This window comes from Malus domestica, chromosome 02 (assembly GCF_042453785.1).
Source record: "Malus domestica chromosome 02, GDT2T_hap1".
NCBI lineage: Eukaryota > Viridiplantae > Streptophyta > Magnoliopsida > Rosales > Rosaceae > Malus > Malus domestica.
The window spans coordinates 257,501-284,558 of NC_091662.1; the positions used below are offsets into that span (position 1 = coordinate 257,501).

At 37.1% G+C, this 27,058-nt stretch overlaps 3 protein-coding genes across 5 annotated transcripts; 2 read left to right on the plus strand and 1 right to left on the minus strand.

Annotated features, from left to right (window-relative positions):
- Window positions 1-2,858: 2,858 nt before the first annotated feature.
- Window positions 2,859-4,202, minus strand: LOC114822556 (F-box/kelch-repeat protein At3g23880-like). Its single transcript, XM_029097093.1, has one exon. The coding sequence runs from the start codon at window positions 4,200-4,202 to the stop codon at window positions 2,859-2,861; it is 1,344 nt and encodes a 447-aa protein (XP_028952926.1).
- Window positions 4,203-11,943: 7,741 nt separating this feature from the next.
- On the plus strand, window positions 11,944-22,284 carry LOC114826964 (2-alkenal reductase (NADP(+)-dependent)-like). 3 transcript variants are annotated; one of them, XM_070804826.1, is made up of 6 exons: window positions 11,944-12,207; window positions 14,225-14,337; window positions 19,725-19,902; window positions 20,720-20,886; window positions 21,193-21,275; window positions 21,599-22,284. In XM_070804826.1, exons 1-6 carry the CDS (start codon window positions 12,081-12,083, stop codon window positions 21,975-21,977), a joined length of 1,047 nt encoding a protein of 348 aa, XP_070660927.1. In that variant the 5' UTR covers window positions 11,944-12,080; the 3' UTR covers window positions 21,978-22,284. The 3 variants fall into 3 exon arrangements, with proteins under 3 accessions (XP_070660927.1, XP_028963939.1, XP_028963938.1); XM_029108106.2 differs by lacking the exon at window positions 11,944-12,207 and having other exon boundaries at window positions 13,897-14,337; XM_029108105.2 differs by lacking the exon at window positions 11,944-12,207 and having other exon boundaries at window positions 13,957-14,337; window positions 21,184-21,275.
- An 806-nt stretch (window positions 22,285-23,090) lies between these two features.
- LOC114826965 (2-alkenal reductase (NADP(+)-dependent)-like) lies at window positions 23,091-24,022 on the plus strand. The gene is made up of 2 exons (XM_029108115.2): window positions 23,091-23,419; window positions 23,749-24,022. The coding sequence occupies exons 1-2, from the start codon at window positions 23,189-23,191 to the stop codon at window positions 23,989-23,991; spliced, it is 474 nt and encodes a 157-aa protein (XP_028963948.1). The 5' UTR covers window positions 23,091-23,188; the 3' UTR covers window positions 23,992-24,022.
- Window positions 24,023-27,058: the final 3,036 nt, after the last annotated feature.

The window sequence follows — 27,058 nt, forward strand, 5'->3', positions numbered from 1 at the left end:
GTACTCCACCATTGGACACGTATTTTGTCCCTCAGTAGATATCTATTTATATAGTTAAAACTCTTTTACATGTTTTATACGGTTTTAAAACTGGCAGCAACATGCGAACATCCTTGCTATTTATCTCTAAACTGAGTAGTTATGCATTTAAACAAGCAGTTTTAATTTTATTTCCTATGTTTGTTTCCAAAAGCAGTTCAAATGGTTGTTTCCCTTACAAAAGCAGTTCAAATGGTTGTTTTCCTTCGTCATTCTTTCTTTTGTTCACCGTTTTACAGTTATACTCCATGCCTGTACTTCTTTTTTAAACTCCTGCCCATGAGTTTATTTAATTATTTTAATAGAAATTTTTATATCCATTCAATTTTGTTTGAATTTTCGATAATTATTGAATTTATATGTTGACTTAGAATATTCTTCAAATTTTGAAAACAGGAAGAAAGAGGAGAGAAGAAGGTTGGAAACCTTCATGTGAGTTGAATTGAATTCGTTGTATTATGCTGGAAAAGAAAGGGATGTTATCAAATTGGCTTTAAACAGACGACTTGGATTTTTACTACATCTTTACCTTTTTCTTTAACAGACGCGACTTGGGATATTTTGGTTACTGCATTTTAATTCACACCACGTTTTATAATTAATTTGGTTGTGCAGAAAACTTATTATTACGAAATAAAGTTGAGGTTTCATCATATAATTAATTTGTGAAACCAAACAGGCATATGTCCTTTATGTCACTTAAATTGTATTGTCCACGTATTATGCTTAAAATTTCATCACTCATGAATGACGTGTTGATAGTGTGAATCCCACAAAATGAAAAGAAGGGACCTATTGCATGTGCTTAAAAAGATTTACTATCCTAAAATTTCTTGATTTTCAACATTTCATACATCAAGTTTTTTTCGTTTCAAAATGATACCTAAAGTCATAATTATAGAACAATTTCATACTTCCGTTAAGTTGTCTTATAAAATAGGCGTTAAGCTGTGACGTGATGTCTGCATGGACTGTGACTAGCGCCATGTGAAAAATAATTTTTTTAATAAGATTTAAAAAAAAAAAAAAATTTGAAGTCGTCGTCCCGAGCCTGGCAGTCCTCCATCTTTCCTATCCTTTCTTCGTCTTCTGTTGCTCATGTTTTTCAATTATTAAACTGCAAACAATTTGTAGAAAATCAACACACCAATTAATCCAAGAACCCACATCCCATAAATTAAATTAAACCATGTTTGACATAAACTCAAATTCGTCATAAAAAAATCGTGGCCAAATTCGTTGACCAGTCGTCGCCTCCATGTCTCGGCCATCTTTGAAATCAGCAATCGGTACCTCAATCGGGCTCCGGCGGAGTTTTCTATCTCCTCACCCATCAAAACCAACCCTCCCCTGTGTCACAACACTTCCAGCCTCAGCCGCCACCAAATCTACTCTCTTTCTCCTATCTCCCTCACATAGTCTCACCCTCTCACTCTAAAGCTCAAACCACCATAATGGCAGCCTCCCTTACAATCTCAAGGCTCCTCAGAGCCCCCAAATCCCTCGTTTTCTCCACCATCACAACCGCTGCCGCACCCAAAACATCTCTCTTCTCACCCAAATCCTTCTCCTCCAAAATCTCTTACACTCCCCTCATCCGCTTCTTCACCGCCCCCTTCAAATCCATCTCCGCCACCATCGCCGTCTGCGACAAGCGTCCCGAAGCGACCCTCTCCTACCTCGACGGCAAGCGACCCTCTCCTACCTCGATGCGAGCTGTGTGATCTGCAACGAGGTGCTGCTGCTGTCCGATGGGAACGGCGATTTCACGAGGGCGATCGACGACTTCACGACGGGGCTGTTGTAGGGTTTCGAAGGAAATCTGGGATTGGGTTTTTTATTGGGGTGTGGATTCTGCTAAAATATTTTTTAGCTTTTAGGTTTTTAAATTTCAAACTTCTAAATTTTTTTGTTTTTTATTTAAAATTTTTTAATTTTCACATGGTGTCCAGTCACTATTCACGTAGGCGCCACGTCACAAGTTAACGTTTATTTTAATAGACAGCTTAACAGAAGTATGAAATTGTCCCATAATTATGACTTTAGGTAGCATTTTGAGACGAAAAAAACTTGATGTACGAAATGTTGAAAACCAATAAACTTTGGGGTAGTAAACTGAGATTAACCTGTTTTTTTTAACAAACAATATTACATATATATATATATATATATATTTTTTTTTTAACAGATGATATTATCTATATTTTTTTTAACAAATAATATTATATATATATATATATATTTTTTTTTTTTTAAAGACGATATTATCTATACTAGGAGGAGGAGAGAGTCGGTTTAGCCTCACATAGACTAACAATAATGTGATTTAAATTCACCTTTGACAAGAATTGAACCTAAGACCTTTAACTTGCAACTGAATAGGAATACCACTAAATAGTACTAAGTGGCAAGATACTCTCTACATTATCAATTAATTTTTATCTTTAAACTTCAACTTTCTTCAATCACAATACAACGCAATTGTATGATTAAAAAGTAACACTATTAGAAGGTGATGTCTATTGGGCTTTTGGACATGTTTAAGAGAATCTCTATTTTAAAAAGTAACAGTATTAAAAGGTGATGTCTATTGGGCTTTTGGACATGTTTAAGAGAATCTCTATTTTACAAGTCCTCCATTGGGCTAAATGAAAGTTCTCTAAAATGAAATTCAACTCATAAGCATACAATCCAGGCAACGTTGGAAGTGAAATAATGAGGAAGATACAAATTATATTAAATAGCCTGATCTTCTTCTTTCTTTCATCCTTGTGATTACTGATGATTGTCTTTAATTAAGTAGGTGATAATATGATCAACTAGCTGATCATGGAGTATTTCATGGTGGGTGAAACAAGGCTCTCCATGTACAAAGCCACTTGAGAAGAGTGTACATCTCCGGAGAATACGGTTCGAAACTTTCTGTCTGCCGGATTGTAAATGACTAGTTTCCTTTGATGCAAGAGGATTAGAATTTCACCGTTGCTCAAAATACTCAGAAGTGACATCAGCCCTAGGTATTCAGAATCCATCTTCTGCGGAATGGTAGTGAAAATAGACCAAGATGCCTTGACCCCATACTCATTCATTAACCACACCTGATAATCAGACCCATGAGGGCTGTGGAGCATACTCATCCGCCCTCCTAAAACCCCCAAACCATAGAACGAGAATTTTTTGTCCCCGTCGCCCGGTAGGGGAACTTGCCGGTACGTCTCCTCCGTTATATCGAAAGAAACAATAGAGAAAGGCCTCTCATCATCACCGTCTGCGGCAACTTGATCGGTAGTCTTTCCACGGCGAACTGCCCAGTGGAGAGCCTCGTTGAGTAAAGTTCCGACCACGTTGAACAGAAAGTAAAAAGGTAGGGTTTCGGCTCTGGCTTTCCAAGTATTGTTCTTCAAAGAATAAATGTCAAGTTGGGTGGCGAAAATGCCAGCCTTACTTGAAGAAGTGGCCCTTACTATTTTATAATCGTCCTTGCACAAATCGTAACCGAAGCCATAGAAGTAATCCTTATCGGAGATTGTCATCAACTTTGGGGCTGCATGAACGTGCCTGGTGGATGGATTATAAATCATCATATCTTCCGAGGCAAGCACCAAACACACAAGGCCGTTACAAGAGCCGACAATCTTCATGTCTTCGACAGGCCGCCTCATTGTCACAGGGTACTCATGCTCCTCCTCCACAACCTTAGTAGTAGTATTAGCACTAGTTGTGCCAGCTGCTTCTTCTTTTGTTTCTGTTTCTGCCTTTGCTTCTGCTATAGGTTCTGCTTCACCGTCGCCAGGGGATGGCAAGGGTGCCGTTGCAGGTGCATCAATAGTAGTGGTATTGAGAATATGTACGTGGACGGACTGAAGGAGGGGCAAAGTGGAGAGCATGAGTCGTGCTCTTGACGATGTAGTTTTGCCATGAGCATCATGATCATGATCACAATCATGGTCATCGACATCTGGTTTGGTAGAGCGGATAAGGAGGTGTGACTTGACAAATTTTGGGTCGGAGATGAGAGCAAGCCATGGCTTGCATACGCTTCTGAAACGAAGGAGGGACTTCATCGGCAGTTGCAGCAGAATTTCCTCCACAATCTCATAAGGAAGCTGCCGGTGATCATCTTGTTTATTATGCATGCTGGAATGGTCTAATAAGGTTTCCATGTGATATACAATTGGTTGTGGGAGGCTTGATGAAACTTGAGACTTGAGTTCCACTATTTATATAGCAATCACTGCAATAACTAAGTGCAAGTTGACAGGCTTGGTCCTTCACCTACAAGTCAATTCATCTGTCATTTTAGCATCTATTTATAAATTAATGAAGGCATATAGAGTCGATGAATGAGATACGCTCATTAAAATTTTTAAAAGTCATAGACGAAAAAATGACAAAAAAAAAAGGATTCACTTTCCTTCTATTTCTTGCAACTATAGTATTTTTGCCTTGGTGGATCTCTCTCTCATTAATAAAAGTCTGGACAACTGCAGATTAACTAAACAATAGAAGCTAGCTAATTAAACAAATCTTCAATAATAATAAAACAAAGAGTACTGCGTTGTGGAACTTGCACACCTACTCCAGAATCAAGTCAATGAAATTTGTCTCCACCTTATTCAATTAACGTGACTCAAAAGATACTGCCTAACCAACCAGTAGCGTGGGGGTACGGATAACTATAAACAAGGCCTTTATATAATACGTTGGAAGATAATATATATAAATGCATTGGAAGCCAGCAATATATAGTTAAAAAGTTCATATATATATATATATATATGTGTTTATGATAACCACGATTCACTGTCATTCAGCAAACGCATCCTAATTTCAGACAAATCAAATTGGTTTAGTTTATAAAATCGATCAGTCTATTATAATCATCATTCAAAACCAACAGTAAAATTACCTTAACCATTATATACAGTATATACTTCAGTTGAAGTTTAAAACTAGCCAAGTAGCTAGTGGAGTATTGTCAGCCGGCCGACTTAGAAGGGATGCGCGAGTTTGAAAGATTAACCACCTGCCAATATTTAATCTCTCTCTCTCTCTCTCTCTCTCTCTCTCTCTCTCTCTCTCTCTCTCTCTCTCTCTCTCTCTATATATATATATATATATATATATATATGTGTGTGTGTGTGTGTGATTCTCTGACAGGGTTAGCTAATGTATTGGGTATAATACCACCTCCATCTCTATCTAGTTATACAACTGACACATGCATAAATCTATACAACAAAATAAACATTTACATACTGGTTGTTGAGGTGGGAAGTACAAATTACCTGAAGGCTGGCCGTGATCGGTTGAAGAAATTAATCACGCGGGTAGCCGCAAGCTAGGTGTGGGAGCCTAGGTTTCTTGTAATAGAAGCAGCTGGTTCATTTCCAAAAGATGCGCAGTTAGTGTAATATGATGGGATTTGGACTTGCATTCATTACAAACTGGAAATGGCTTCGTTAATTGGGCAAGTCGTAGGTGATGCGGAAGAGGAATGAGAAATTAAGATGTGTTTGTTGCCGCCACACACACATATATGTATGCCGCACAGCAAATGGAATAGAATATATAGTTCAGACGAGAGAGAGATGAGTAGAGTAGACTCGGCCGGCGCGTTGAAATTGTACTTGTTCATAATTTGGTGTTAGCATGCAGCGCATACATTCAACTTTCCAGATCATGCCTTGTTGATATCCTAATTGAAGGAAGTTGAGTTCCACAACAAAATTAATTGGCAAAATGCAGAGTAGCCAAAACTCCTATATACTTTTATAAGGTTTTTCCTTTTATTAATGTAGGAATATTTTACCTTCATATTCTCATACACCATCTTATATGTGACGAACTTTCAAGCCAAATACGTGGACAACAAAAATTGGATTAAATTAAGCACGTGTGGATATTGAGCTTCACGCATGGGTTAAATTGCTTTAATATCATAAACAACATTAAATTTTTATTATAAAATCAATTAATAATACAGTAAGTAACTCAACTTCTTATAAACCTTTTCAAAATTTGTCTTTTCAATTTATTACCTTCATATTCTCACAATAATTAAGAGGTCGCACTTGGTGCGGTGGCAAGTGCCTTCGCCCATGAGCGGTAGATCTCGGGTTCGAGACTTGGGAGCAGCCTCTCCATAAATGGGGGTAAGGCTAGCCGACATTCACCTCTCCCAGACCCTACGTAAAGCGGGAGCCTTGTGCACTGGGTACGACCTATATTCTCACAATAATTGCCATGATGCGGTATTTTCTGTGCGTGTCAACTGTCAAGTGGTGTTAAATATTGGTAAAATTATTGTAAAAGTTAAAGTAGCAGTACGTGACGTGATGGTAATATATATATATATATATATTTATATATGCTGGTCACGGGCTAAATTGCTTTAATATCATAAACAACATTAAATTTTCATTATAAAATTAATTAATAATACAGTAAGTAACTCAACTTCTTATAAACCTTTTCAAAATTTGTCTTTTCAATTTATTACCTTCATATTCTCACAATAATTGCCATGATGCGGTATTTTCTGTGCGTGTCAACTGTCAAGTGGTGTTAAATATTGGTAAAATTATTGTAAAAGTTAAAGTAGCAGTACGTGACGTGATGGTAAATATATATATGCTGGTCGATCGTTTAATTTGAATGAAACTTACAACTCCTATAAGCTAGCTAGCTAGAAATATTGAATCTAGCTATCTCGTTCTTGTCAACAGTGGAGTAGTCGATCAGATACTGCTGACTGTGTCAAATAAATCGCCTCCAGTTCTATGAGAGTCCAAGACACCGAGAATATAAGGGCAACTCTACCGTTGGAAAAGCTTTCTAGGGCAAACCATCCTTACACTGAATAATCATGGTAATAAGTAATAAAATATTAATATTTTTTATTTTATAAAATAATAAAAAATAATTTTATTTGTAATTTTGGATATGATTTTTAATCAGTCTCGTTGTACCACATGTCATTAAATAAGAAATTACAACCCAAAGTATTTGAGAAAATATAAAATTATGATGTAAGTTGGAAGATAATGATAACATATTTATAGAAAAATTAAAGGGTAACTTGAAATAGGTCCAATTTTATAGCCCAATATTAAGATTAGTCCAATTTTTTGTTATTTTCTATTTAGATCCAATGACTAGGACTCTAGTTAGCATTTTTTCTGATTAAGTTGATTTGTTTGCATTGTGATTACTATTTTACCCTCCTATTTTTCCATGTTCTTTATATCATCATTCAAATTTTGTATATATTCATCTTTAATTATCCATAAAAAAAAAATTCGTTCTTCAGTTTTGGTCATCTTCTATTGTACGATATCTTGATAATAATTTTTGAATTTGGATTACTGATATCCTTTCTGTTTTATGTTCTTCAAGCTCATGTTGTCTTCTCTGATAATCAATGAGATACAAAGGGCTAATATTGCTTTTAATCACCAATGCACTGCTAAAAAAAATTGTAATTTTCTAAGCACCTGAAATTTTCCGTTTTTATTTGTTGTTTTCATTCCACCCATGTAGGTAGACAACAACAAATCAGTTATAAAAACTCAATTCCCAGATCAAAGAAAAAACACAATAACTTTCCACCCATTCAAGTACGTAAATAGATACAAAAAATTCAATTCACACAGGTAGTTTACTTTGATTCCACCCTATAGGTAGACAACAACAACTAAGACACAACCAACAAAAGGTGCTATTAAGCTACTTGTTCTACAAAACCCACCAACCCAATTAACGCGTATTTAAAAAATTAAGGCTCAAACTTCTATTGATCCTGGTTTAAATATCTTTAGCCCGAATCAGTATTATAAACCCAATTTCACATAAAAAAAATGTCTCAAATCAAGTGCATATATAATCTATACTTCCACCCTAATAGGGAAAGTATGGTTTCCTTCCACTCATATAGGTAGACAACAAAAGCAACTAACAACAAGGGATGAATAGATAAAACAGGTGCATATTACCATACCAGTTCGCCAGGTATGAATATCCTTTAAAACCCAAACTTCTGCCTGCATTGATTGTTTGCAGGAATCATATTTATCCATCTCATAATTCGAATTTGAATTATACAAGCAGGAATCGGGAAGATTTTTTTTCAAAATCATTGGAATCGATGAGATAAACTCAGCACCCCCAAAATCGTCGGAATATGGCAAATTCATTTCAAAAACTACACGGTGGCAAGTGCTGTAATTCGTTTGAAAATTATGGACATCTAAATAACTGACGTGGAGATATATTACACTTGCTAGGCCCCACCTTGGACGATGTAATACTAGTGGACTCCTTTCAAATAGCCTTATAAAATTGGACCCATATTGAAAGATCCCAAAAATTAAATCTTTTTTTATTTTTTGGATTTTTTTTTTATTTTTTTATTTTTTTTATTAATTTTTTACATTTTTATTAATATTTTATATTTTTATTAATTTTTTTATTGTGGCTGATGTCACCCTTGTATCACGTCCACCTTGGGCTCTCGGACCACCAATTTGTGTCGGGCCTGTCCCTCGAGCCCTCTCTGGTGTTGAAGCCAGAATGGGCTAGAGTTCATTGCCCCAACAATTGGGTCCTATGCAATCCACGGTCCATTGGGCACAAGCCCCCGCTAGACTTGCTCTCACATTTGATAATAGCCAAGGTTGAAGAGATTAAATTTTTAAACTAATCATCAAACTAAATGATGCGTCATTGATAAAAAACAAACATGTTAACATACATTTAAGTGCCACTTAATACTACGATCTAGTGGTATTCCTCTTCACTTGTAAGTAAAAGGTTTTACGTTCAATTCTTGCCAAAAGCGAATTTGAACCACATTATTGTTAGCTCATTGTGAGGCTTAGCCTACCCCTCTTCCCTTTAGTGTAGATTATATCGTTTGTACAAAAAAAAAAACACACACACACACTTAATTAATAATCTAATTATCTACAACTATATCATTTGAGTTACATATTTTGTTTAAAAATTTGGTCTCTTAATAATACAACAAAAATTTACTCGAGGGAGGGAGGGTAAATTCCTATCCATATATACAAACAAACATATAATCCACCTTTGCCCTTGCTTTTATAATTATATATGTGGACTTTTATTTTTAATTTTTTTTAATTTATATAAATAGTCCCATTTTTAAGAGAACTTCTTTATTATTTCTCTAAATATTATTAGCCGAACGCATCCATCTATGATCGATCCATCCATCAAGATCCGAAATAAAGATAGATTTATGCGGCCAGCCATCTCGACATTTTTGAATTAAAATAAAGGGTAAAAGACTGTTTACTACCCTCATGTTTTGTGGTTTTCAACATTTAGTACATCAAGTTTTTTTCGTCTCAGATTCATACCTAAAGTGTAAATTTTGGGACAGTCTCATACATCCGTTAGTCAAACTATTAAATCTGCCATTAATTGTGACGTGGCGCCATGATTGGGCGTCACGTGTCATCCATGTTTTTTTTTTAATTTTCTTTTTCTCTTTTTTTTTTCTTTTTTTTTCTTTTCTTCTTTCTTCTTCCTTCTTCTTCCTTCTTCTGCAACTTTTTTTTTCTTTCCTCCTTCTCCTTCTTCCTTCCTCCTTCTTCCTTCCCCTTCTTCTCCTTCTTCTTCCTTCTCATTCTTCTTCCTTCGAATTTGAGGAATTTTTTTCTTTCTTTTTTCTTTTTTCTTCTTCTTCCTCCTTCTTCCTCTTTCTTCTTCTTCTTCTTCCTCTGACTGCAACTTTTTTTTTTTCTTCCTCCTTCCTTCTTCTTCCTTCCTTCTTCTTCCTCCGAATCTGGGGAAGATGAAGGTTTTTTTTTTCTTCCTCCTTCTTCTCCTTCTTCTCCTTCTTCCTTCCCCTTCTTCTTCTTCTTCTTCCTTCTTCTTCCTCCGAATCTGGGGAAGATGAAGGTTTTTTTTTTTTCCTCCTTCTTCTCTTTCTTCTCCTTCTTCCTTCCCCTTCTTCCTTCTTCTTCCTCCGAATCTGGGGAAGATGAAGGTTTTTTTTTTCTTCTTCTTTCTTCTTTCTTCTTCTTCCTCCTCCTTCCTCCTTCTTCTTCCTTCTTCTTCTTCTTCTTCCTCCGACTGCAACTTTTTTTTTTCTTACTTCTTCTTCTTCCTCCTTCTTCCTCCTTCTTCTTCTCCTTCTTCCTCCCTCCTTCTTCCTTCCTCCTTCTTCATTCCCCTTCTTTTCCTTCTTCCTTCTTCCTTCTTCCTTCTTCCTTCTTCCTTCTTCTTCATCTTCCTCAAAAACAAAAAAAAACAAAAACCTTCATCTTCCCCAAATTTGAGGAAGAAGAAAAATGAAGAAGGAGAAGAAGGGGAAGGAAGAAGGAGGAAGAAAGAAGGAGAAGAAGGAGGAAGAAAAAAAAAGGTTGCAATCGGAGGAAGAAGAAGAAGAAGAAGAAGAAAGAAGAAGAAGGAGGAAAAGGAGGAAAAATGAGGAAGAGGAAAAAAAAAGGTCAAAAAAAAAAACTTCCCCAGATTCGGAGGAAGAAGAAGAAGAAGGAGAAGGAAGAAGAAGGAAGAAGAAGAAGAAGGGGAAGGAAGAAGGAGGAAGGAAGAAGGAGAAGGAGGAAGAAAAAAAAAGTTGCAGAAGAAGGAAGAAGAAGAAAGAAGAAAAAAAAAGAAAAAAAAACGTGGATGACACATGGCGCCCAATCATGGCGCCACGTTACAATTAACGGCATTGGGCGCCACGTTACAATTAACGGCAGATTTAATAGTTTGACTAACGGATGTATGAGACTGTCCCAAAATTTACACTTTAGGTATGAATCTGAGACGAAAAAAACTTGATGTACTAAATGTTGCAAATCACAAAACATGAGGGTAATAAACGGTCTTTTACCCTAAAATAAAATTGTCAAAGTGGGAAAGGGAAAGGGTGTCTAACGACTCACGCACGAGGCCAAGCCAGGCCACTAGCACTTCCTCTTCGTCCCCTCTTGTCTTGTGCTTCCCAGTTCCCAATTCCCTCCCTTCCACTCTCATCGTATCTAGCAAAGTACACATAATTAATTAGGTAAACATGGCATTATTATATGTATAGCAACTTGCATTAAAACGATATTTATTATTTGAAAAAAATTAGTATTCGGTTCTTAATTAATAATGTTCATTAACTGTGGTATAATCAGTTTTCAGATTTTGACTGAAATTCCTAGCATTAATGTTTAATGAATATAGATGTCATTTATGTAAATTTTTAGAATATATATTAGTAATAATTTAGGGTTTTAATACTCACACCCTTATTAAACTTCTAATTAATTTTCAATTCAAAACATTTCCAAAATAAAAAAAGATAAAATTAGAATAAGTTTGTACCCATCAAATTTTATAAAAAGATTTTCGATTTTGTAATCTTAAATGGGTACATTCATATAATTTTTTAATTTTTTGCTAATCTTAAATGTACCCGTTCTTAAATATATCAATTTGTTATATGTAAAATTTACCATTTTTTAAAATAAAATGTATCCATGCTAAGCCACATCTAAAGTCTCCCTTTTATTTACTCAATTTCCTAACAGGACTTACATTCAATTCGTCCTCTTATGTAAGACGACCATGCTAAGCCACACATGCAACCAATCTTACTTCGGACCTTAAGCATGAAAGCATGTTACATTAAATCTAGTAGCTCGAGCGCACACAGAACTCACAAACTCACATTTAAACCTGCTCTGATATCATGCTACATATTTAGAGAGACAGACCATTAGTTCATTCCTAAACATCAATATTATACTAACTTAATCATCAATTTCTAAGTATTAAATTTCAGGGTAATATGGGACTAAATGTCATTCCAAAAAACTTTATTAGAAGTCGAACTGTAGACTTATGGGACTATATTCTATTTTCTTAATATGGGACTATATTCAACACCAATTCCCATTCCAAATCACTCATATCGCCCTTCTCGGATCCACCTATATAAAGAGAGAGAGAGAGGGAGAGAGACAGAGAGAGTTAGTAAAAGGAGATAAGGAAGAGAAATTAGCATCAATCCATCAATGGCGGCGAGTACAGAAGGAGTGATCAGCCACAAGCAGGTGCTACTGAAAGACTATGTGACTGGCTTCCCCAAAGAATCTGACATGCAACTCACCACCGCCACCTCCCAGCTCAAGCTTCCAGAAGGTTCAAAAAGGGTTCTGGTGAAGAGCCTCTACTTGTCCTGTGACTCTTATATGAGAAACCGCATGACCAAGCGTGAACCTGGCGCCAGTTAGGCCATCCGAATGAGGGTTAGAGGATTTTTTTAATCCTATAATCCTTCAAGAAAATAATATTTTAATAAACAATGTTAGATCATATTTCTTACCATCTTCAACCGAGGGGCCAAACATAGCTATGTGACAAAAAAAATACATCTCCAATCGAGAGGACCAAAGAACCATAGGTCAAACATGATTTATTATTTTAAGAGTTCGTTAGATATAAGCCCGAGCAATTTGCATTTCATAAACAAAAACCCACATAAATTAAAATCTCTAAATAAAACCCAATGTTCAAATAAACTGACATGTCGGCAAATAAGTGACCTATTTTTACAACATATTTACAACTTATGCCACAACTCCCTCATTAAGTCAATAAAGGTTATCATAACTCACCCTAAGGACTGGTTTGGTATTGCTGTGCTTTGAAAAAAAACTGCTTCTGCTGTGCTGTGAGAATAAGCAGCTGTGAAATAAAGCAGTAGAGTGTTTGGTAAACTTTTTTGTAAAAGTGCATTTGAAAAAAAAAAGCAATATTATAGTGTTTGATAAATTTTTATGTAAAACAGATGTGAAAAAAGCTAGTTTTTCAAAGCTGGGTTTTGCAACTTTGTGTTTTTGGCTTTTTTTCACCCAAAACTGTGAAAAAAAGCTGAAGTTGAATGTTTACCAAACATAAAAAGCTCCCAGCTTTTTTTATAGCCATTTTTTTTTAGAATCACCTCAGTACCAAACCGGAACTAATTATGATGGGCAACGAGCCCCTATACTATTAATATATTATACCAACAAATTTACCTATATTTTGTAGATTTAATAATAAATATATTTATATGAGAAATACCAATAGTATGCCTAACAAGTACATTTATATGAGAAATATCAATAATATCCCTACTAATAGAGGCTCGGAATGCATGATAAACATGTATGAAATATTATACTAATTTACCCATATCAATAATATGTCTACTAATTTACCTATTATTTTCCAGATCCAAAAATTTGATAACAGGTGCATTATTTTTCAAAATGACCAAAACTATTAGTACTAAGTAGGTAAACTAATATTTTCAAAACAATAATAAAAAAAGGGGTGTGTGGATATCACACCCCTTTTTACTTTCCACACATTATTTGTTAATTTCTGTCCGTTGATCTTCTTTAATTCATCCGATCTGACGGCTGAAAATTAAAAAGGTGTGTGAATATCACATCCAAAAAAAAAAAGGTACATTGATATTCGAAAAATAAAACAAAACATACTAGACACATCATTTTTTCACCCTTTTTGTTTTAAAGAAAACAAAAGCATGGTTTTTATTGGCATTTTATATTAACACCCCACAAAATGTTGAATGTACCTTACATTAAATTCAATATTAATAACTTATTTACCCTACATAATTTTCTTCATTGATTACTAGTGTGCAATTGTTAAAAATTCATCTGATGAAACAAATTAGAAGAAAAGTACACTTACTATAACGTGGAGGCTCCCCACCATCTCTGAGTTGGAAAGACGTCTCCTCGTTCAACCAACGTTGAAAATTCATCAAGGTTCTTCTCTAACTAGCGGACATCAAGACGGCAAAGCGGACATCAAGACGCGGACATGAAGACGGCAAAGCGGACATCAAGACGCGGACATCAAGACGGAAAAGCGGACATCAAGTCGGCAAAGCGGCATCGACACAGGTGAATTAAACGACCAATACCGTTGACAACTTGACATTGCTGATTGCTCACATCGCATTTAAACATTCCGCATTCGGCTCTGTTTGTAACAAGAGAAGCAAATTCAATAGAAAAAGAATAAAAAATGGAAGTGACGAGCAACAAGCAGGTGATATTGAGAAACTATGTCACCGGCTTCCCTAAAGAATCCGACATGCAATTAGTCACCGCCGCCACCACCGAGCTGAAGCTTCCAGAAGGTTCCATTGGGGTTCTGGTGAAGAACCTCTACTTGTCCTGCGACCCTTATATGAGAGGCCGCATGACCAAGCGCGAACCCGGCAGTTATGTCGGCTGCTTCGTCCCCGGTTCGGTCAGTTCATCATCCCTCTCTGATCTCCCTAACTTGTTATACTTTTATAATTGTCAGCATTAATTTCTCTATATTTACAAATGGGGCTGACGGATTTGAGATGAACGTAATCCTCACAATTTCCCCTTGGTGTCTGAATATCTCTGCTCTATAATTATTGGAAGTAGTCCAGTGGTTTATTAGGGTTTCCTGAATATTAAGATGGGTTACGGTAAAACTGGACAATAAGGGTTAGGGCAACTACTCAACTATGTTTCTTCTGGGTATTGTCGTTCTCTAAGGGGTTAATAGTCGGTTCTCTTTTCTTGTGAGCAGTAACCATTTGTGTAGGAGTGTAATCTAAGTTGTCAACTCCTTAATTCAAGGAGCTGTTGTTTATCTGCCCTAAGCCGTTTGTTGTGGCTTAAATCAAGGAGAGTTAATCTCCTTATATATTGATGTACAATTGTAATGCAGACATGATGAAAAATACAAAACAATCTTTAAAAATAAATATGGTATCAGAGCAGAAAAATTAACCTGCTTCTGCTTTACTACTATCTGAGCGTGTTCAACCTTCAAAATGACTGAAGATAATCCAGTTGGGCCTGAAGCTGAAAGTTCACTGGTTCTTTCCTCCGTGAATTTGCCTGAGGTGGATGTCAACCCAAATTAAAGATTAAGCTCAATCTTGTTGAATGAGTTTAATTACTTGCCTTGGTTGAGAGCAATATCTCTTGCCCTAGGTGGAAGGTCCAAGTTGGGGTTCATAAACGGAAGCATTGAAGTTCCTGATGCTTCCTCACCAACTTATGAATCCTGGCTTAGCAAGGATCAACTGGTTATGTCGTGGCTCATGAATTCCATTGAACATAAACTAGCTAAAATATTCAGTTACTCTGAATCATCACACCAGCTATGGGAGACTGTCAAGGAAATGTATGGCAGTCAGAACAATGTTGCACGGGTTTTCCAATTAAAGAATGATATCTCCAACCTGCAACAAGAAGGTAAGCCCTTTGTACAACTTCTAGGTAGCATGAAGAGCATGTGGAATGAGTTGGAAATATATTGCCCTCATACAACCGATGCGGCTTTGCTACGGAAGAGGGCAGAAGAAGACAAGATATTTCAACTCTTGTCCAGTCTCGACTTAGAATATGAAGACCTACAAAGCCACATACTCATGAACACTGAACTTCCTTCCTTCACCAGTGTATGTGTAACAATTCAATGTGAAGAAGTAAAGAGGAAGGTCATGAACATTGGTACAAAGGCCAATGTATCTGAAGCAAGGGCCTATCTAACCAACGAAAGGAAGTACAAATAGAAGCATCCAAACTTGAAGTGCCAACATTGCAACTACACTGGTCATGTTAAGGAGACATGCTGGATTTTGCATCCAGAATTAAAGCCTGATTTCATGAAAGACAACAAGGGTTTACAAAGGTTGAACCGCACTGCACACCGAGCCAACCATACGTTTGCCTCCACCTCCAATGGGTCTAACACATTTAAGAACTTCACAGCAAATCCAGCTGCACTCATAAACGAGTTTGCATTGTATCTTCAAAGCAAGAAAGGAAGGGCTGGAAGTGATCAAATAGACAGTGTTGAAGACAGAAACTCGATAGCTTTGCTAGGCAAGTTTGCGGGTTTCTTGGCAGACACGGAACACATACCCCAAGAAGACATGCAAGGTATCATGAAAGCTTTCAAAACTACTCTTAATGTAAATATGTTGCATGATTTTTGGGTTGTAGATTCGGGTGCCACAGACCATATGACCAACCATGTGTCTAAGTTTCATAAGTTTGAAAAATTATCAAAACCTTCTTAAGTTTCAATTGCAAATGGTGAGAATGCAAAGGTGTTAGGAAAGGAAAAAATCAACTTAATGTCTGATGAAATTGAGTCGGTGGCCTTATATGTTCATTCCTTTCCATTCCAACTCCTATCTGTGGGAAAAATCACCAATACCTTGAATTTTTTAGCCATATTCTCTCCTCACAATGTCATTTTTCAGGATTGCACCACTAAGAAGGCAATTGGTGAAGGGTTTTATCTAGGTGGTCTCTATTACATATCAAAAAGCAATCCCATAGGGTTTCAAGACAAGTCCAACTCTATCCAAGATAACCAATTGTGGCATCAACGTCTAGCTCATCATTCTCTACCCATTTTGTCAACTTTATTTCCAAACTTAGGGAAGGATGTAATTTCATGTGAAACATGTCACTTGTCTAAGGCCACTAGATTACCCTTTAGCTCTTCCTTATCCAAGGCTACTAAGAGTTTTGAACTTGTTCATTCAGATGTATGGGGACCAACTAGTGAATCTTTTGATGGTTATAAGTATTTCATAATCTTTGTTGATGATTTCTCTAGAGCCACATGGTTGTACCTTTTAAAGTCTAAGAATGAAGTTATGGAAGTATTTAAGGATTTTCATAATCTTGTTAAAAACCATTTCTCTTCTCAAATTCAAACCTTAATGTCTAACAATAGTACCGAATACACATCTCATATCATGACACAATATTTGAGCAATCATGGCATCATGCATCAAACAAGTTGTGTTGGCACACCTTAACAAAATGGCATAACCGAAAGGAAAAATCGTGACTTACTTGAAAACACTAGAGCACTAATGCTACAAATGAATGTACCAAAGAGATTTTGGTCCCAATGAGTCATGGCAGCTGCTTATATCATCAATAGACTTCCTAGTTGAGTCTTGGAGTTTAAATCTCCCCTAGAGGTCATGAAAGGAAGGAAAATTGACCTTTCACACCTTATAGTCTTTGGCTGTATTTTTTTTTATACATATTCAACCTCATCACCAAGATAAATTAGACCCTAGAGCTGTTAAATGCATTTTTCTTGGTTATTCATCTACACAAAAGGCATATAAGTGATATAATCCCCAACTGCGGAGATTGATTGTGTCTAAAGATGTTCGATTTCATGAGATTAACCCTTTTTACAACAAGTCACTTGAAACCACAAGTCAAGGGGAGTGTATTTTGGATTTGTTTCCTCTACCAAGAATCGAACTTGATGCTTCAACAAACAGAGGTCCCAGCCATGTCAACATTGATGCATCACTCACTGAAAGTAGCAATGAAAGCACTCACTCTGATGGTACAATGCATGAGGATGGTGACAATCAAGATGATCTTCACAATGTGTCTCAAGACATGGACGAGTGTGAGACAACCCTCACAGCCCCACGACGCAATCCAATGCGTGATAGACAACCTCCCACAAGGTTTCACGACTTCGTCACCTACAAACCCAAGCATCTAATCTCCAATTGTGTGTCGTACCAAAAGGTGACTCACTCTCATGCTGCATTCCTAAGCACCATTTCAAGCTACAGTGAGCCTCAGAATTTCCATGAGGCTAACAACACAGATGTGTGGAAAGAAGCAATGCGAGAAGAACTTCAAGCTTTAGACCAACACAAAACCTGGAATATCACAAAATTTCCAAAAGGAAAAAAGATAGTGGGTTATAAATGGATTTATAAGATCAAATTCAATTCAGATGGGTCAATTGAGAGGCATAAAGCAAGGTTGGTGACTCGGGGATTCACTCAAACATTCGAGGTGGATTACAAAGAAACATTTGCACCTATTGCAAAAATGAACTCAGTTAGGGTTCTATTGTCCGTGGCTGTTAATAAGGGATGGTCCATGTACCAAATGGACGTGAAGAATGCATTCTTGCATGGTGATCTCGAAGAGGAAGTCTATATGAAATTGCCACCTGGGCATTCTTAAAGCAATGAGCCTGATTTAGTGTGCAAATTGCACAAATCAATTTATGGACTGAAACAATCCCCCCGAGCTTGGTATGCCAAGCTAAGCTCAGTTCTCACTAGTGTTGGTTTCAAAAGAAGCAATGCTGATTCATCATTATTTGTTCGCACTTGAGCTGTGGGCAAATTGGTTGTGTTGATCTATGTTGATGGCTTAATAATTACTGGTGATAATGCTGAAGAGATCTTCAAACTTAAACAGTCACTCAGACAAAGGTTTGCAATTAAAAACCTTGGGGTATTAAAGTATTTCCTTGGCATAGAGATGGCAACTTCTCACAAGGGACTATTTCTTAATCAAAGAAAGTATGTCCTGGATTTGCTCAAGGAAGCTAACGTGAGCGATGCTAAACCTGCCATTACTCCTCTTGATAGCAAGTTCAAACCTAGCTTGGAGGGCACGCCACTCACTAATGTAAGCTATTATAAGAGACTTGTTGGTAAATTGATCTACCTAACAATCACCAGACCTGACATCACATATTCAGTGAGTATCATAAGCCAATTCATGCACTCTTCCACAATCGAACATTTGAACCTTGTTAAAAGGATCTTACGCTACTTAAAAGGGTATGTGGGTCCGGGTCGTGGCATCATCGTGAAGAAGAATGAGAACACACAAATCATAGGGTATTGTGATGCTGATTGGGCAGGAAATGCAATCGACCGTAAGTCCACAACTGGCTACTGTAGCTTTGTCGGTGGAAACTTGGTCACATGGAAGAGTAAAAAGCAAACTGTCATCGCAAGATCAAATGCCGAAGCTGAGTATCGTGCAATGGCCTCAACTGCGTGTGAGCTAATATGGCTAAAGGGTCTTTTGTGTGACCTAGGTGTGTTTACAACTCTCCCTATGTCCTTATTTTGTGACAATCAGGCAGCAATGCATATAGCATCAAACCCAATGTTTCATGATAGGACGAAACATATTGAAGTTAACTGTCATTATGTTCGTGAACAAGTACAGTCGCAGGTGATTCAGACCCATTATACAAGAAGCTTCGATCAACTGGCTGACATCTTCATCAAACCCTTGGCTTCTCATCAGTTTCAACGACTTCTGTCCAAGCTTGGATCCATAAACCTTTTGGATCCAGCTTGAGGGCGAGTATTGGAAGTAGTCCAATGGTTTATTAGGGTTTCCTGAATATTAAGATGGGTTACGGTAAAACTGGACAATAAGGGTTAGGGCAACTACTCAAGTATGTTTCTTCTAGGTATTGTCGTTCTCTAAGGGGTTAATAGTCGGTTCTCTTTTCTTGTGATCAGTAACAATTTGTGTAGGAGTCTAATCTAAGTTGTCAACTCCTTAATTCAAGGAGCTGTTGTTTATCTTCCCTAAGCCGTCTGTTGTGGCTTAAATCAAGGAGAGTTAATCTCCTTATATATTGATGTACAATTGTAATGCAGACATGATGAAAAATAATAATATACAAAGACTAATTCAAGCTTGCATTTTAATTTTGTGATGAACGTAATCCAACCAATGTCATTTTTCTTGGCCAAACAAAACAGCTTCCATTTTTGTTCCTATTTAGTACTACTAACTTGATCACATTGATATTGAAATGTTGTGGACTGGCAGCCTATAACCGGATACGGAGTGGCTAAAGTTTTGGAATCGGGGGATCCCAAGTTTAAGGAAGGCGATTTCGTTTGGGGGATGACTGGGTGGGAAGAATATAGTCTCATCACTGCCACAGAGACCCTGTTTAAGATTCACGACATCGATGTCCCTCTCTCTTATTATACTGGAATTCTAGGTATGCTTCTAGTGCTGTTTTCACCAATTTTGAAGTTGATGTCTTCGGAAAATTGCTTCTGCCGCACATAGCTAGCTATCTGAATTCTCTAATCTCATATGTTTGTATTTGACTAATGAAATTTAAGTGCCAAGCTCATAAGGGCCTAACCTCTTGAATGAGTGTGAAGTAGTCTTCAGTCCAATTTACATGTCACATATTATTATATTTTGAGTGACTTTGAGTCCAATTTTCAATAGACGCAGGACAAGATGTGACAAGAAAATGTGTGACCAGCAGACATGAGGAATCATAAAATAGTGTTTGGTGTGATGTAGAGCAATAATATATATATATATATATATATATATATATATATATATATTTTTGTGCTTTTGCTCAATTCAGACACTCTTTGGTAGTATATTATTATGGCGGTAAGAACTTGATTGGCATCAAACATTTTTTTTTCCAATTGGTCATGCAGTAACTTGCTTGCCTTGATCTGTACCATTCTTCTCTGCTAGAATGTGGTTGATAAATTAATCCATCCTAATCAGTTTAAACTGTCGTGAAAAATCTTTTTGGTAAGGATAAAGTTAGGAAACCAAAATTTTAAACCAAATCTGCAAACCGAATAATGTGTCACCCAAATAAAATAAGCACATTAATCAACAGTTAAGTAATAATCTAATCATCAAGTTCCACATCATTTGGTTTAAAATTTTAATTTCCCTAGCATTACCCTTATTATGGTAATATGTAAGGCTTAAAATTTATATGCATGATATGTCCTGCTTGATGCTCAAGGCCCATCTAATTTATTTGTTTGATGTAGGTATGCCTGGCATAACTGCTTATGCTGGCTTTCATGAGGTCTGCAGTCCAAAGAAAGGAGAGACAGTCTTCGTTTCGGCCGCATCTGGAGCAGTAGGTCAACTTGTTGGGCAATTCGCAAAGTTGTTGGGTTGCTATGTTGTTGGGAGTGCTGGAAGCAAAGAAAAGGTGAGTCATTGCTATTTGGTAATCAATAGGAAATTAGGAATTAATACATTAATTGGCAATTCATAGCTGTGACTCAGAATATTCTTGTAAAGACATGTCTGTATGACGATTTTTTGTGGTTCGCAAATTTTGGAAAATGAAACAGAACATCTTGTGCTGATGTACAAATGGTGTTGGTGACCAATAATTTTTTTATCATCATTGCCATCAAATGTGTTAAACTCGTTTACTTTTATTCTTCAACATGCTGGAGTCAATTGAAGCACTTCAATGATATATGTTTGTATGCCTTTTCAGCGAGTTAAGGTTGATTTGCTGAGGAACAAGTTCGGGTTTGACGAGGCTTTCAATTATAAAGAAGAACCTAACTTGGATGCTGCCTTAAAAAGGTCAGTCTCATATATCTGTGTAATGTGTTTTAACTTTTGATCGGAATCAGAACTTTATGAATGGTGATAAGGGGCATTTTTGTTTCTAATTTTATTTTGCTGAAGGCATACTGAGTTTTTCATGTGTCAACGATACGACCCCTTTTCTGAAAGGCCTTAACATCAACAACAAAACTTAAGATCTAATCCCCAATCTTTCGAAAGAGAGAGAAGATTAGAAAATGAAAGGTTCTTGAGTATGTGAGGCTGATTTTCCACTTCCTATATATTGCTTAAACATTGGGCTAAACATGTATATTCTGAATGTGTAATTTACGCAACAGGTACTTTCCTGAAGGCATCGATATATACTTTGAAAATGTTGGGGGAAAGATGCTCGATGCAGTCCTACTAAACATGAGGATGAATGGCCGAATCGCAATTTGTGGGATGATCTCGCAGTACAACCTTGAGCAAACAGAAGGTGTGCATAATTTAATATCACTCATCTCTAAACAGGTCCGTATGCAAGGTTTCGTGGCTTTTAGTTACTATCATCTATACGGGAAGTTTCTTGAAACAGTTCTACCTGCCATAAAAGAAGGGAAGATAATATACGTGGAAGATGTAGTTGAAGGCCTTGAGAGCGCTCCGGGGGCTCTGGCAGGGCTCTTTGCTGGCCGCAATGTCGGAAAGCAGGTGGTTTTAGTTTCTAGGGATTGACTCCGTCACAGACGTCCAGTTGTCCCTATGGAATCTTGATACTTGTATAAAAGGCGTCAAAATGACTTGATTGAGCACTTGTGGGGTTGAAATAAGATCAAGAAACTTAAAACAAGCTTGTGGTAGGTGTTTTTTATTAAGTTTATTTGGTGGCTTTTTTTTTAAGTTTATTTAGTGTGTTTTTTTAAGTTTATTTGGTGTGTTTTTGTAATTTTATTTGGTGTGTTATTTATGTTGTTTTGAATAAAGATGATCTTAGTTTACATAACGATTCTCTTCATTTAAATAAAATATACCAGATTGAATATTTTTTCTGTAATTTTTATTAATTTTACTGTATTTTTTAATAAGTTGTATCTAACCTAATTAATATGGACCGTTGGATTACGATGAATGATTAATCCAAAAGCCTAGATTTTGACACGTAATCCCAACGGTAATAATAGGATTTTTGCTGATTTTTCTTTTTGGTTTAAAGTTTTTTAAGCCCCAAAAATCTAGACCTTCTAATAGACTAGAATTTGCCACTTGTAAGCCGTTATTTTCAAATTCAAAATTTTTGAACTGTTGGAAATCCAATGGCCAAAAATAATCGTTGGAAATCCAACGGCCTAGACAGAGCCATGTCCCCCATGCGGCCCCAGATTAGCTGAGTGTGCGGCTGTAGTGCGGGCCCCAACTCTGTATTTTTGTCGGCTCCCTAATTGAAAAAATAATAATTTATGTGACTGACATCAGATCCACCTAGTCGGTGGGCTAAGCAATTCGAGGACATGTGGTATGTCGAGCACTTAGGCTCCCTTGAAGCCCACTGGATTGGGTAGTGTTAACGCTCAAAGTTTGCAGGTCAAACCAAGACGAATTTAGAGACAAAATTTGCAAACTAAATAATGTGTTACTAATATGAATAGGCACGTTTATCAACGTTTAACTAATGAACCAACCATCAACTTCCATATCCTTAGATTTCAAAAATTTTATCTACACATTTAGTCTCCTTTAACATTATTTGGGATGGACATGCTGTAACTAGAGCACATCGAGTCGGCCAAGCGGACATGGACACACAGGTCACGCATACACACGTCGACATACATGAATCAATCGGCCAAAGCCGTTCACATCGCTAATTGCTCACATCGCATTTACACATTCGGCGATCGGCCTTGTTTGTAAGAAGCGAAGCAAATTCAGTAGAAAAAGAATAAAAAATGGAAGTGACGAGCAACAAGCATGTGATACTCAGAGACTATGTCACCGGCTTCCCCAAAGAATCCGATATGCAATTAGTCACCGCCGCAGCCACCAAGCTGAAGCTTCCAGAAGGTTCCACTGGGGTTCTGGTGAAGAACCTCTACTTGTCCTGCAACCCTTATATGAGAGGCCGCATGACCAAGCGCGAACCCGGCGGCAGTTATGTCCCCTCTTTCGTGCACAGTTCGGTCAGTTCATCCTCCATCTCTAATCTCCCTAACTTGTTTTTATTTTTAGAAATTTTAGCATTAATTTCTGTATATTTACAAATGGGGCTGAAGGATTGAGAATTTTTCTCTTTTGGGTCCTCCTTACAATTTCCCCTTGGTGTCTGAACATCTCTGCTTTACAATATACTTAGATTAATTCAAGCTAGCATTTTTGTGATGAACGTAATGTCATTTTTCTTGGCCAAACAAAAAAGCTTGCATTTTTTGTGCCTATTTAGTATCGTAGAATTATATTTTGTTACTAATAATTATCGCATCGAAGATATTGAAATGCTGTGGACTGGCAGCCTATAACCGGATACGGAGTGGCTAAAGTTTTGGAATCGGGGGATCCCATGTTCAAGGAAGGCGATTTCGTTTGGGGGATGACCGCGTGGGAAGAATATAGTCTCATCGCTGCCACAAAGGCCCTGTTTAAGATTCACGACACCGATGTCCCACTCTCTTACTATACTGGAATTCTAGGCATATTTCTAGTGCTATTTTCACCAAATTTTGAAGTTGATGTCTTGGGAAAATTGCTTATGTAGCACATAGCTAGTTATCTGAAATTTATATAAGGAGAAATTAGGTTCTCATCCTTCCTTTTGCTACTACATTAATTAAAATCCTATTCCTTTTCAATTTTTGATCAAGGTCTTTGGGTATTAATAACATCATTAATTATTTCAATAATAAAATAGTTTTTAATTTCTAAATATATTCATTTAATGTTAAAAATGTTACAATTTGTATATTTATATTTATGACTAAATTTTTTATCATATATTTTTAGTTTTAATTTGTACCCATTTTTAATTTGTAATTCTTTTTTAACTTGTACCATTTTTCTTTTTAGTTTTAATTTGTACCCATATATTAATTTCTTTTTTGTGTCCATATTTTTTAAAGTTTATTTGTATTTGTACCCATATATTTTTTTATTTGTACTTTTTATTTTGCTAAATGTACCCATGCTAATTATATGTACCCATTCATGTAAAACTTTTTAATCTTAAAATGTATTCATTCTTAAATATACCAATTTGTTATATGTAAAATGTACCATTTTTTATATATATAAAATGTGACATCCCATATCGCCCAGGGGAGTGATCCTTAAATGTATATTCTCATCCCTATCTAGCACGAGGCCTTTTGGGAGCTCACTGGCTTCGGGTTCCGTAGGAACTCCGAAGTTAAGCAAAAAGGAGGTCAGGGCACTTCCAGGATGGGTGACCCACTGGGAAGTTGCTCGTGAGTTCCTAAAAACAAAACTGTGAGGGAATGGTAAAGCCCAAAGCGGACAATATCGTGCTACGGTGATAGAGATGGCCCGGGAAGTGGTCCGCCCCAGGCCGGGATGTGACAAATGGTATCAGAGCCAATCCTTGGCCGGAAGTGTGCCGACGAGGATGTCGGGCCCCTAAGGGGATGGATTGTGACATCCCACATCGCCTAGGGAAGTGATCCTTAAATGTATATTCTCATCCCTATCTAGCACGAGGCATTTTGGGAGCTCACTGGCTTCGGGTTCCGTAGGAACTCCGAAGTTAAGCGAGAAGGAGGCCAGAGCACTTCTAGGATGGGTGATCCACTTGGAAGTTGCTCGTGAGTTCCCAAAAACAAAATCGTGAGGGAATGGTAAGCCCAAAGCTGACAATATCGTGCTACAGTGGTGGAGATGGCCCGGGAAGTGGTCCACCCCGGGCCGGGATGTGACATAAAATCTATTCAATTCTTTTCTAATCCATTTTTAAACTTATATGGGTACATTCTTTTTTCTTTGATTTTAAAATGTATCCATGTCAAGTTTAATCGAAGAAATTTACTAATGTTATTAAGCTTAATTTTTTTTTGTTTGTGATTTTGAAGAATGTACCCATGTTTTGATACAATAAATTTTTTGGTTAATTTTGATGAATGTACCCATGTCACAACCCGTCCCGAAATACTTTTATCGAAGGTGTGAAAAGACTAGAATGCCCTTGGGCGTTGAGATGTGTTGTGTGTGACATGGTTTTAGAAGTGGACCAATATAATTATTTTCCTAAGTTTTTGGGGCCAATGAGAACTTAACCTTGGTTAGTTAAGTTTTTGGGGCCAATGAGAACTTAACCTTGGTTAGTTGTGATTGGTGTGCAGATTGGACTACACACACATATCCACATCATTTTCTCTCTCTCTCTCTCTCCCGTACTCCCTCTCTCTCGCAGACTCTCACTCTCTCTCCCTTCTTTGTACGGACCAACCCAGAAACCCTCTCAAACCTTGTAGATCGAAGGTTTTAAGATCATTATTGTGCTCGTGAGGACCATACGAGTTTAAAGGTACCATTTTCAGGTAAGGAAACCCTCGAAAACCCGTGAAAGTCCTAGCTCCGATTTGAGGTACTATTCATGTGGACGTAAAATCTTATGTTTCAGGGAATTTTAAGGACACATGGAGCTTTAGGAGGTCCTCACGAGGCTCAGAGTAGTTCGTTGGAAGAAATTGGACGTCGGGATAGTTAGTGCTCCGCCCGTGGCCAGGGCCAGCCTTCACGTGATCGTTCACCTCCCGCACTACACTCTCACCTTGAATCCAAGGTAGGTGCCAGCCTATCGTACAGACCACAATAGATGGTTCCCGACTCGTAGGTGACCCGCGATTTATCGCACAGCCTTCACGTGATTGTAGCACTTGAGCATACATGTTTATTTACACCTAGCTTGTCGTACAGACCACGAGAGGTGGTTCCTGACTCGTGTGCAGGCATATTAGTAATGAGATGATTGAGCTCTAGATTAAGCCGTGCAGGTCACAAGAGGTGACTCCCGGCTAGATGGGTTATTTATATTGAATTATAGCCTCTGGCTTACATATGTGATATTGTGATAGTAATCATGGCATGAGTATCGGACATGGCATATGCATGACATTTATATTTGGATTTTGAGATGTTGAACATGAATTGAGTTATGGATATTTATATGTTCTATTTTATGGGAAAATTATACAGGTTTTATGGCGAGGGGTTAGAACTTTTGAGAAAGAAATGAATTTCAAAAACCTTGTTTTTGCCCACTCACGTTTTCTGTTTTTCGCCCCTCCAGGTTCTAGTAAGATTGTTCGTTGGTGGCGTTGCGAAGGCTTCCATGCAGTTCTGACAGTTTGCCTTAATATATGATCACCTGCGGGTGTTGGCTAATTAGTACTTATTGCTTGACTGCACTTAGGTTTTATGCTCTATATAAGTGTAATTCACTCTTAAACTCGCACTAGCACATTATCTTAGTTAGTGCTGCTAGTGGTTCGGTTTTTAATTATTCAGAATTTCATATCTTTATTGCTTCCGCACTGTGCACATGTCTTACGTCACTCTCACGTGACGGCCAGCACGTCCTGATTCAGGTCGAGGTGTGTCAACCCATGTTTATACACACACACACACACACAATAGTATATTTATATTTTAATATTTTTAATCCCACAAATTATGGTTTTTTTATTTAAAATCTCATTTATATAAATAACTAAAATTTCTAATTTTTATTTTAAAAAATACAGTAACGTACATAGAAATAAATTATCACATTAATTTCAGGAACCTCGATCAAAAATTAAAAACCAATAAGG

What these genes read in the sequence shown, in the direction of transcription:
- LOC114822556 (XM_029097093.1), bottom strand. Translation starts at nt 4,202, where the DNA reads ATGGAAACCTTATTAGACCATTCCAGCATGCATAATAAACAAGATGAT.
- LOC114826965 (XM_029108115.2), top strand. Translation starts at nt 23,189, where the DNA reads ATGGAAGTGACGAGCAACAAGCATGTGATACTCAGAGACTATGTCACC. An exon ending in CCTCTTTCGTGCACAGTTCG is followed by an intron (nt 23,420 to 23,748) that starts GTCAGTTCATCC and finishes GTGGACTGGCAG; the next exon opens with CCTATAACCGGATACGGAGT.
- LOC114826964 (XM_070804826.1), top strand. Translation starts at nt 12,081, where the DNA reads ATGGCGGCGAGTACAGAAGGAGTGATCAGCCACAAGCAGGTGCTACTG. An exon ending in CCAGCTCAAGCTTCCAGAAG is followed by an intron (nt 12,208 to 14,224) that starts GTTCAAAAAGGG and finishes AGCTTCCAGAAG; the next exon opens with GTTCCATTGGGGTTCTGGTG. An exon ending in GTGCTGGAAGCAAAGAAAAG is followed by an intron (nt 20,887 to 21,192) that starts GTGAGTCATTGC and finishes CAGCGAGTTAAG; the next exon opens with GTTGATTTGCTGAGGAACAA.